The sequence below is a fragment of the Drosophila takahashii genome, chromosome 3L, assembly GCF_030179915.1.
Source record: "Drosophila takahashii strain IR98-3 E-12201 chromosome 3L, DtakHiC1v2, whole genome shotgun sequence".
In the NCBI taxonomy this organism is placed as follows: Eukaryota; Metazoa; Arthropoda; class Insecta; order Diptera; family Drosophilidae; genus Drosophila; species Drosophila takahashii.
In genome coordinates, this window is record NC_091680.1 from 20,177,816 (window position 1) to 20,190,069 (window position 12,254).

At 45.5% G+C, this 12,254-nt stretch overlaps 1 protein-coding gene across 1 annotated transcript; it reads right to left on the bottom strand.

Moving 5' to 3' along the window:
• Positions 1-536: 536 nt before the first annotated feature.
• Positions 537-7,562, bottom strand: Tollo (Toll-like receptor Tollo). The gene has a single exon (XM_017138534.3). The coding sequence runs from the start codon at positions 7,092-7,094 to the stop codon at positions 3,039-3,041; it is 4,056 nt and encodes a 1,351-aa protein (XP_016994023.2). The 5' UTR covers positions 7,095-7,562; the 3' UTR covers positions 537-3,038.
• Positions 7,563-12,254: the final 4,692 nt, after the last annotated feature.

Consider the following 12,254-nt stretch of genomic DNA (forward strand, 5'->3'; position numbering starts at 1 on the left):
GCTAGATCGACTCGTCTTGTGATGCTGATCAAGAATATATATACTTTATGGGGTCGGAAACGTCTCCTTCACTGCGTTGCAAACTTCTGACTGAAATCATAATACCCTCTGCAAGGGTATAAAAAGCGGAACTGGAATTAATCTATCCGTCATTTAAGCAAGTTCATCATCTGTCGCCGGAAAGTTTTTAAGCCAACCTCTCGCCATAAATCTCGCCTCTTCGCCCGCCGCCTTTCTCCCATCTGTCATGGAATGGTCAAGCTCTTTTAGTGTTTATCTTGCAAATTTTTTATTCGGCTGTAATAGAACACCGCTCTGACATAAACAAAACCAGAGACAAAGCAAAACACCATCGCTCTGTGGAAAAAGCGAACTGCTGGCATTGGAATCCGCATCCGACGTGGAATCCGTATCAAGAATCCATATCAAATGTCAAGGCGAGATAGTTTATGGCTTATCAGCGGCAGACCAAAAAATAATATTACAAATTCAGCTGCGGAATGGAGTGAATAAAAAATCGAGACAGTTTTTGGATTATCAATTTTTTGTCATTTATATATTTTTGTGATTCGTTTTTTCTCTTCGTTTTTTCGCTATAAACTAGAAAACATAAAATTACAAAATACAATACATATTCATAGGTGTGCGGGTAGTTACAATATTTACAACGAGCGTCGGGTAAATCATAATTATTATGTTATGCATATTTATATATAGTACACATGTAATCAGTCGATTTATGTTTTCAATTTGTTTGATTCGTGTCGCATAATTCGTTTTTCATTCAGTTTTTAGTGCATACAGTCCTTTTTCAGTTGTTTTTTATATACAATAATTTTCATAGAATTAATATGGCTGTATCTCGTAGGCGGGGTGTTGTGGATTCGGATTCGATCTATTTATACTTACAAACTAGACTCTAACTAATGAGGATAAGTTTACAGCTAAACATAGGCTGGTAGGAAAATCTTAATAAATTAGGGCTTATTGCTAAAACAAAATATCACAATGATTAAACAAATATACGTACAATTAACATTTAGCTTATATACATTTAACTCTTTACGGTCTAAACAAAGTGAATCCTTCTAGAGTGTGTGTTTATTTCGTTAACTAGTTTCTGGTTTCGTGCTTTTGGAATGCATTTTCAAATTGGCAAGTCGGCGGAGCTGGAGAGCTGGAGATTGTCCGAGATAGAGGTGGAAATGGAGAGGGCGTAGCACACAACCAGGTAGATTTAATCGCCAAGACCAAACTAATCTGTACGGCTCTGTTCTCATGTTCCTCCTTTTCTGGCCTTGTCGATTTTGGCCAAAACACAACTTTGGGGGCCGAGAACTCGGCGCACACACGTGCTGATCTCTCTTTCCTAAGCTTTTCCTTGGCTTTCCTTGTATCTTTTTTTCTCTAGCAGCAAGGTCACCATTGGAGGTTTCACTCTGGGAAATTCTGACTACCGCTTCTTCTTAATCTCTGACTAGCTGGGGAAAAAGAAAGCTTTGTTTTCTAATCAAATCTGGGCATAGCGTGATCTGCACAAGGGTCTCTATCTCTCTATTATAGGGGAACTCTTCTCCTATGCTGCCGGGCACAATTAACTGGCATTAATTGTTGGATGTAAGTCCGTTTTATCAGAGCTAAGTCCCCTACAATTGTTTCCCTTCTCACACAATTGTGTTACTCAGCTATCTATTTTTCTGCCATTGATTAGCACATGTAATTGTGGCTCGAATAGAGAAAGAGAAGTAACAAAAAGCAAAACCAATTTTAACCCGTCGCACAACAAATGTCTGCAGACGGTCTGGGTTTTCGGTTTTCTAACGTCTAAGGTCTGCTTTTTGTTACCATTTTCCTTTTGGCCAGACATGAGCTCTGTGATGTTTTGCCTTCGCTGCCTATTTCTCCCAGCCCGCGCAGTCACATCCACAGAGATACACAGATACGAGTACCTATTCGACTACAGCTGCTGCAGATACAGATACACGGGTGTATCTTCTACACACGTCGAGCTTGTTATAGCAAAATGCAGCAGTTAAGATGAACTAACGACTGAGCGTTGCAAACGGGGAAAACGAGGAAAAACAAAAAAAAAAGAAGGAAAAATGCTGGAAAACGACAAAATAAAGGAGAAGAAGGAGGAAAGGAAAATAAAGCCAAGAGAAATACTTTTGGGCCTGTTGTTGCCTTTTGTTGCTGACTGACTGGTTGGTGTTGGATCTACACAGAAAATAAGTAGGATTCTTAAAAAATTGATAAAAGATCTTTAAAAAAAAATATTTTAAAAATATAGATTTGAAATAAATTAATTAATATAAATATCTGCATAGCTGAATTGCATTTCTTCAAACTTCTTGTTACCCAAACATCTATGTTTTAGATCTTTTAATCCCCTTTAATCTCAAAGTTTATTTTCAATTGAAAAAATATTAATTAGACCTCAAAAGAAATGTCTCAAGTTTTCCCTGTGTAGTTCCGAGTTGCTAGTTGCTGCGTTGCTGTGTTGCATGCAACATCAATTTTCAGAATCTAGCTGCGAGCCAGGAAACTGAAAATAGCTGGCCGTAAGAAAACAGAACAGGGCCAACAAACAACAATTGCCTGGCTCGCCAGCTATTTTACTGTTGTCTGTTGTCTCTGCTTGTTGTTGTTATTGTTGCCTGGTGTTGCCTGTTCTTTCCCCACTCGATTTTTCTTTTACTTTTGCTATTTTAACATGTAACTAGGCTTTTATCGCTAAACGCTCGCATTTGCATATTGAATGCAATTCCCCTTTTTGTTTCCATTTCGAAACCCGAGGAAGTTAAACTTGTTTTTCGCGAGGGTAAGTAGTTTTTTTCGGGCTGCAGATATTCTAGATCACCTTTCATAAGCGAATGGCTTAGTGCTATTTCCTCTTTTTTATGGGTTTCTTTTTTCAGCATCATAAAAATGTATATACCTTTCCTAAATCTTTTAACAATTAGTGAAAAGCCATATATCTCGTAGCTCTCCAGCTCGTTTGACCTTGCCTTTAACCCTCTGCCCAATGGCAGCCCCACTCACATGTGCAGATTTCTGGACGCCGGCGTCGGCTGCTGGGTGGGCGGCAAGGGGAGGCTCTGCTGCTGGATGCCACCCGCCAGGGGGATCATCTGCGGTGCAGGCCCACCCACCGACCCACCGCCCATCAGCAAGGCCGCCTGCTGTTGCTGCTGCTGCTGCGTGGCGCTGTTGCTGCCGCGAAGTTGCTGCTGCTGCTGATGTTGCTGCTGCAACGAAGGTTGCCGCCGGAAGCTGCCCGGCTGCTGTGGTGGCGGTGGCAACATAAACTGCTGCTGATGGTGGTGCACCGAGTGGGGCAGCGGCATCGCCTGCTGGTGGACGTGGTGGTGGTGATGGTAGGCGGCATGGTTGATGGGCACATGGCAACTCTGGCCGGCGACGTTCGATCGCTGGGCGGCGGACGAGGAGGATGAGACATCCGGCAGGGCGAATCGCAGCTTCTGCCAGAACAACTTGTCGCCCCACTGCAGATACGTGTTGGTCTTCAGATACAAACGCAGATCGGGATCCAGCTCCTTCTGCGGCACCTCGCCCAGCACAATGACTATGAGACGCCGGCGACGATCCCTCAGCACCGATTGATGGGCCGACTTGAACTCGAAGCGGCACCACTCCGACTTGATGAAGTTCTCGCTGACCACCATGATGGTCCGCCGGCTGCTGTCGATGGCCTGAACGATGGTCTCCGGCAGGTAGCCGCCCACGGGAAAGTCCCGCTGGTGCAGGCACAGCTTGTAGCGATGCTCGCCGAGCTCCAGCATGGGAGCCAGCTCCTCGTTGACGAACAGCTCGTCCTTGGAGGAGTACGAGACGAAGGCGTCGAACAGTTTCTCCCGCTCGTTCTTGTCCACATCCTTCTGGGCATTGTAGAATAGCCGCACGCCGAACCGCGAGTGGCACCACACACGCATCTCCTGGCGGAAAATGAAGACCAACGAGGTGCAGATCATCACGAACACGAAGGCCGTCAGAATGGCCACCAGGATGGGTATGTAGTCCAGCTTGGGCGGCTGATTGAGGATCATTTTGGTGGAGGTGGCATTCGAGGCGTTCTCGCCACCCGCCTGCTCAGCGTAATTGAAGCTGTTATCCAAACCCAAAGGCAACGTCTGACTGCACTGGACGACGGGCAGGGAGCTGGCCTCTCCGGCTGCCCCCGGGTAAATGACCATCTGCTGGGTGCCATTTCCACTGACCAGGTCGCACTTCATCTTCGCCTTGTCCACCACATACTCGTGGCGATTCATGTAGTCCCTGAACTTGTCGATGAACTCGCACTGGCAGCTCCAAGGATTTCCCGCCAGGCGCAGCTCGTTCAGATAGCTGGGCAGGAAGTTCCAGACGGCAAACGAGGTGATGGCATTATGGTCCAGCCGCAGGATCTTCAAATGATACAAATGCGTAAAGGTGAGCGTGTCGATGGTGGCAATGGCATTGTGCTGCAGATACAGCTCCTGCAGATTGTCCAGACCCTGGAACTCGTTGCCATTCAAAGCCTTCAGCTGATTGCTCTGCAGCTGCAGAACTTCCAGTTCCAACAGACCGTAGAAGGTGCGATTGTGCAGCACCTCGATCCGCGAGTGGTTCAGGTGGAGCACCTTTAGCCTCTTGCGACCAATGAAGGCGTGGCTCTGCAGCTCGCGGAAGTTATTTCCATCGAGGTAAAGCTGCGTGGAGTCCATGGGAATGTGCGAGGGCAGCGTCTGTTCGTAGGAGGCACGGCTGCAGTCCACCACATTCGAGGTCCACGATTGATCGTGGTAGCAGGAGCATCTATCCGGACACTCCATTTTGCAATCGCAGGCCTGGAAGTCGCAGCAGTGACACAAAGCAAAGCAGTGCGAGGCATATTTGCACAGGAAGTCATCCGATTTGGCCTCGATTAAGGAGACATGCGAGGATCCCCTAGCATAAGCCAGTCGGCAGTGAATCTGGTCGAGATCCATGAGTTGCGGCTGGGTGCGCGACTCGCGATTGACCTTCTGCAGCCAGTCCAAGTTGCAGTCGCACTCGTAGGCATTGTGGCCAATGTAGAACTCGGGAATCTCGCGATCCTCGGCAATCGGCGACAGCCGAAGGGCGTTGGGCTCCAGGGTGGTCAGGCGGTTACGCACCAGGTCCACCCTGGTCAGATTGGGCTTCTTGAAGAACGTGTACGGCTGGATCTTGGCGATCTGGTTGTCGTTCAGGTAGAGCACCTCCACGCTGTTCGGTATCGAACTGGCCGTGATCTCCGTCAGCATATTGTAGCTGGCATCGAAGGTGCTCAGACTGAGTTCGCTCTCGATCTCAAAGTAGTTGCCCAGCTGGGTGATCCTGTTGGCCCGCACATCCAGCCACTGCAGGCCGATGGGAATGTGCGAGTAGTCGAATTTCTCGAGACGATTGCCCGAGATATTCAGCCACACCAGATTGGGCAGCTCGGTGAAGAGGCCGGCAATGGATTTCAGTTGATTCCCGTCCAGCCGAATGGCCTGCAGTTGGCTGTTCCTCTGCAGGGAACCCGCCTCGATGGTTTTCAGTTTGTTCTGGGACAGATTGAGGATCTGCAGGGAGCTCATCCGATCGAAGACCCCTCGGCGGATGTGGGTGAGCGAGTTCTCCGTCATCCGGAGGCCGTACAGATTCTCCAGCTGCGTGATGCTCGTGTTCTCGATCTGACCTATCATGTTTTCTCCCACATCCAAGGTCTTGAGCAGGGGCACATGGACCAGAGCCTCCGGCACGGCCTGCAATTTATTGTCATTCAGATGGAGATCCTGCAGCTGGCTGCAGTTGATCAGGGATCTCTGGTCCAGTCGGTTGATTCGGTTAAAGTCCAGCGAGAGCACCAGCAGATTGTTCAGACCCTGCAGAGTGCGCTGCTCGATGACCGAGATGCGATTGCGCGAGAGGATGAGGGTGTGCAGGTTGGTGAGATCCGCAAAGATTCCCCCAGGCAGCTGATCGATGTAGTTCTCCTCCAGCTTCAGGATCTGCAAGCTGGCGAGGGGTCTGAAGATGTGCGCCTCCAAACGACTGATTTTATTGGCCGAAAGATCCAGCATCATCAGTCGCTTGAGACCCACAAAGGTGGCTGCGTTGATCCACTGCGAATTCAGTTCGTTGCTGGCCAAGTCGAGAACCAAGAGTTCGGCCAGCTCACCAAAGATTCCGGGGGCTAAGACATTGATGGAGTTGTTGCGCAGATAGATCTCCTGCAGCTGCTTGGTCTCGGCAAAGAGTTCCGGGGGCAGGGAGGTCAGTCGGTTGGCCGACAGATCCACCACCCTTAGCGAAAGGAGACCCTCGAAGGCGCGATCCGCCAGGAAGCTCATGCTGTTCCTGGCCATATTCAGGTGGGTAAGACGCCCCAAAGCCGACAGCATGGCCGTGGGCAGGCTGACCATCTTGTTGGCACTCAAATCCAGACTCTGCAGCGTGGAGCCGCAAACGCGGGCCTTTCGCGAACTCAACGAGGCGCTGAAGTAGAAGTTGCTGATGTCCTGGATCTTGTTGTACGAGGCATTCAGGTGCTGCAGCGACTTCAGAGGGCACACCATGCCGTCTGGTATAAGCCAGATGTTGTTGAGACTCAGGTCCAAACGCTCCAGCTGGCGGAACTCCACGAAGCTATTGGAGGCCATCTCCAGCGACATCGTGGACCAATCGCCGTTGTGCGTGCGAATGGTGAGGTTCCTCAGCTCCTGGAGACCTCGGAACGAGCCATCCGTGAGGTTGCCTAGCTTGCAGTACTCGATGGTCAAATCCCTGAGCTCCACCAGCGACCTGAAGCTATCGGGACTCAGACTGCTCTGGAAGAACAGAGCATCGTTGCACTCCAGGCGCAGACGCACCGTGTTCTGCGGCTGGATCACACTGAAGTTGGTGTTCTCGAGCTCCGAATTGATCGTCCTCAGGTGGCAGACCAGTGTGATGTCGTGCTCCCCGCCGCCGGACCAGCGGCACTCGTCGGGCGCCTGGTACAACACCGTTTTGCTCAAGGCTGCCCCGAAAATGGGTATCACCCAGGTGGCAATCAGCACGTACAGCATGTGGCTGGTGGCCAGCATTTTCGGGCGGTTCCTAAACTTCGAAAGGGGCTTCGATTTTGGGGGGCTATTGGGGGGCTTCTTTTGGTCAATTTCACTGCTCGTTCTATTTCTCGCCCATTTTGTGTTTGTGTTTATTTGGGATTTTTCGTAGCTTTTTTGGTTTTTGTTTGGTTTTATAGCGCAGCTTTGCACAATCGGCACTTTTCACATTCAACACCACATCAAGCGATTTAATGCTTTATCTAAAACGATTTTCTTGTTTCTTCCCGCTGGCTATTATTTTCTTTTATATCTTTTGATTCGGTTTTTTTGTTTCGATTTCTATATCTTTATTCCGCTGTTGTAGTTTCGCGTTGACCGTAATCCAAGTGGGGGGTGCGATAGCGCGTTTGATAAATTGTGTTCTAAATTTTCTCGAGGCGATATTTCTTCTTTTTCTGTTTGTTTCATCCGCTAACAGACAAACGCGCGTCCGCTCGGCTCGAAGTCAACTCAAAAACTGATCGCTCTCTTCGGCTTTCAGCCAGCAGCAAGTGCCGCTGAAAAGCACTCAACAGGGTGAGTGAGTGTATGAATAGTACCTGGGTGAGTAGGTGCCCTTGTGAGTATCTGAGTAAATGAGTAAGTGAGCACTCATTGAGCACGCACACAGAACCAAGGAACTAGAGCGAGATGCGATCGAGTAAACAAAACTATGCAATCCAAACGCAAACGCATCGCACGTAATGGCCCACAGTGCACAGTGGGCTGAATAGCTTTGAATTGCACTAGGCGGGCAGGTAGAATTTGCATTGGGTTTTGCAACAAATGACAGATGGGTTGGGAGGAAGTGAGATCGCGGGAGATGGGCAGGTGAAATTGGCTTAAGGAAACATGTGGAATTCTAAGGCGAGGACCTTCCGAATCTGCAATGTTCATGGGTCAAGGATAAATGTGAAAAAAGAAGTAAATCGATATGGTTGATCTGTAAAGATCCGTTCCATCTGATAAAAAGAGTTCCCTAGGGAAGTAGATGGCTGGGACAACTATTAAGTAAGTAGAAAATATGTAACAAGTGCGGCACTGTAATCCACAAAGAACACCGAAATCGAGATAAAATTGCATTATTTCGAATTATTGTAAATCAGTTTTTAAGGAGTCGTATAATCGTATATTATAAAAATATTCAACATTTAAGATGTCATAATAATAAAATATTCCAATTTATAATGAGAGCAGTGCCAATAACTTTTTAGATTCCAATAAAACGAAGGGCGTTTTTCCTATTTCTAAAAAAAGCAGCCGTATTTTGTATATTAATTTAAATTTAAAAAAATCATAGTCCGTCGACCTGACGAAATAAAATTAAAGGTTAAACCCGATTTAATTTTAATAAAAATATTAATTTTTGTTTTGCAATAAATGTTATTTTATTAAAAACTAAATAATGTTAAAGGTAGATTTTGATTTTAAAAAATTGTTGTTTTCACATTGGAAATAGCCAATTTGTCATGGATGAAGATACTCAGGAGCGATTTCTGCAAACATCTTATACGACTTCCGGTGTCAAGACTTGAAATACAAATCGAATTAGTCCACACCTCAAATATTTGACACGCCAAAACAACCTTGATCTTCAAACAAAAACTCCTCGGCCCAGCGGGCTCACACCCACAGCTGGCACCTTGCCGTTTGGGCCCACTGTGCGGCACCGTGGGCCTCCCCGCCGCTTCCCGCCTGTCGGTTCCGCTGAGCGTCAAAGCCGAGCAAACAATTCCGATTCCAATGAGACATTGACACTCGTCACACCGGTTAGACGAGTTTTACTCCACAAAAACTCAGCTGAGAGTTGAGTACTCAGCAAAATTGAGTGGTTTTCCCAATTCAGCAGATGAGATAGATCAGCCTTATATCCGAAGAGAGAAAACTGAGAACCGATTTGCTGAATCGACTGAACGGAATCGAGTGCAAGTGGCTGATCTTCGGCTTTTCTTTGCTTGCCTTGCAGACAGCCGCAAAAACCGAAAACGAGACGAAAAAAAGCGGAGAATAATCATAAAAAATTATTGAAATCAATTGTTAATTCAGCCAATGTCAGTTTGATATAGGCGCACACTCACACACGCGAACCCACAAAAAAATTGACTGATTTTTCTTGATTTATGAGAGCAGCCGCAGCAGTTGGTGGGATTGGAGTTGGGCCTCGGCTTCGGACCGTTGGTATTTCTTTTGGACCGGACCGGCTGGGCAATCGAGATTTGTCGGGGAGATCTCGAACTCGCGGCTTACTCATTATGAGGTGGCGGTGGCTGAGCCGCAGATGGAGTCGACTTAAAGTTCGACGGGGTCTGAGTACGAGTTCGAGTCCGAATCTGATATTTTTTTCGCATGATCTGGCTGGCCATATGTTGTAACCGCACTTTCAAACTTTCCCAAAAACACTGCGCCGAGCAAAGCAGATCGCTACTGGATTATTTAGAACGCACAAACAGCTGGGTTCGGAAAAATAAATACTACATGTGTTCTTTAATCAAAGGAAATCTTATTCGACATATATACAAACTAAGTGTTTTTAATTCGATTTTTATTGTGAAACCGTATAATTCAATAAAAATAGTACATTTTCTAACAATTCTTTACAATTTAAAATACACATAACAAAGACTTCATATAAATAAATCATTTTTTATTGCAAGACTATTAGGAGAAAATAATTATTAAGTAAATAAAAGTAAATACAAAATTTATATCAAAAACGCAACTTGAGATAATTTAAAGTTCCTTATAAATAAAAGTTGAACAAATTATCGCAAACGTTGTATTTATTTCAGGCACAATTAATTTGCAGGCACTCAAGGGTGAGCTGCAAGCTAACGCCGCGACTGCCGAACCTTCTATATTATTATCTTAAAAATAACCACTCAAACTGACAAATAAAACCCCTCCAGATGCAACTAAACCCTTGATTTGCAGTGCTATTATTTCGATCGCAACTGTATATAGCGCTCCGTGCGAGTTGTAGTTGTACCTGTCGACGCCCGTTGAGTCGACAGGTGCTGATTAACCAAACACATCCCAGGCGATGCGTATCAGTCAGCCAGTTAGCCAAGCAGCTTGTTTGGACTGGATGGGATCTGATGGGATGGTACGGGATGGGATGGGTCGGTATGGTTTCGTACTGGTCGCTCTGAGATGGATCTCTCCCTTACCCGGTGCTCTGTTCTCAGGAAAACCCACACCCAAGCCTCCGTCTGAGCAAACTGCAGGTAGCCTACAAATTGTGTTGAAAGTTGACCGTGCAAACATCGTCTTTCGGTCCTCACCTCACCCCACCCCACCTCAGCTCTCGCAAAGATCGTCCTCATCCTGATTCCTCAGGTAAACAGATTGGTGCTGCAGCGATATCTTTGGCTAGGATTTTGTTACAATCCTCGCTCAATTGTTTGTTCCTGCCTTGTACCTTTCTTTCTTTCTCTCGTTTTATGATTTTCTTTATCGCTAGATCGATCGATCAGGCCAGTTGGTGTAAGCCAGGAAGTGCTTGGGTATAGAAAGAATTGGCTTAGACCCAGGGATTGCACAATATGTTGCAGGATTGGTGAGGAACACTCAGGAAAATTCTGTGCATCATTGGGACAGCCAAATTGTGGATTTATTTCTTAAAAAATTAATAATAAAAAAATAATTAATAAAATAAATAAATTTATGTCTTGAAAACGTGTAAAAGTGGAGCAATAATATTCTCAATTAATAATATCAAATAATACAATCATGACTGGGTCAAGTATGACAATTTCTTGGCATATCTTCTTATTTATAAATTTCCAAAACAAATAAAAAAATATTTTAAGTGTAGGGATCCTTTTAGTGTACTTTTGGGATCCGTAACCGTATATAAGGGGCGGTCCTGCAGCATTGATTTGATTTGATTAGATTATTTTAGTCTGTAGCTGGCGGAGTTGGGGGCAATATTTCTCTACGATGACTGATCGTTCTCGATTCTCTTTCATTTCCATTTGCGCAAATTATTTTTCTTTGTAATCGTTTCGCTTGTCTTGGGTTGCCAAAGACGTGTACGCCCGAGTATCTGTATCTTGTGGGTGCTGGGCGCTTATATTGCTCATTGGGTCACAGTCACATGAGTCATGGGCACCGATTCTTTTGTAGATACCCGTACAATATTTTTTTTATTTTCCGCCAGCTGCCGGTTGCGAAAAATTCATTTGTTGTGTTTTGTTGGTTTGTAATTGGAATTGCTTTTTTTATTCGTCCGGAGACAATGACCGCTTTGAGGGACGCCCCCGGCGACTGGAGAAAAGAAACCCTTGAGAGTGGCTCCGAAATGGAATAGATTAGGATTAGGATATTGAATACATCTCGTTGAATCACTTGGGAAGATCTGCGTAGAGAAACTTCCTGTTTTGCCTACTCTATAAGGGTTGTTTGCGGATCTTGGTGAAGGGATTGGGAGTCTTGGGAAACAGGTGGCTGACCTTGCTTAACATTGCCAATATTTGGGTAAGTTAACTAGGTTAAAAAGAAGATAGGGGATATTTGTTGCATAAAATATTTAAGTACTAAGCGTTGCAGAAATATCAAACTTAAGATGATATAAATTTAAGAAAAGTAATTCTGGATCTTAAGAAATTAAGGTTCAGGGAGGGAATGGAATATTCGCCCGGAGTATAAGAATATTCAAAAATATTACTTAAATACTAGTATTATACCTGGTTTTCAAGAATTTTATAAAATGTTTTTTATAATATTACCAGCTCTTGAACTGATTGATATATTTTTATGACAGATTCTAATTCTCCATGCCTTTCAAACATTCACATCCATAAACAAACCAGTCTAAAATTTTTCCATTACTCAACCGAAGAGATCCCAACTCTATAGACATGGTACCGCTTTCAGGGCGTTGCAATTAAATTCCCGGGCGATGACATGTCACGGCAATCGGCGATGGAATTCGTCAAGTGTCAGCGGCGGTGAAAAGAACCGAAACGACGGACCGAGAGTGCGAGTCCCGCTTACAAATCAGTTGAGATATGGCTGAGTCCCTCGCTCGGGCGCTGGGTTTACGGAGAATAAGTTGAATAAGTTGCCATTGTTCTTAATTATAACGCGTTGTCATGTGAGCTTGCCATTCATTCATTCATTCCCGCACTCAATTCACTCGACTTCGCTCCGTCCATC

Bases quoted from the DNA above. Each gene is read 5' to 3' on its own strand.
- Tollo (XM_017138534.3), bottom strand. From the start codon at position 7,094: ATGCTGGCCACCAGCCACATGCTGTACGTGCTGATTGCCACCTGGGTG.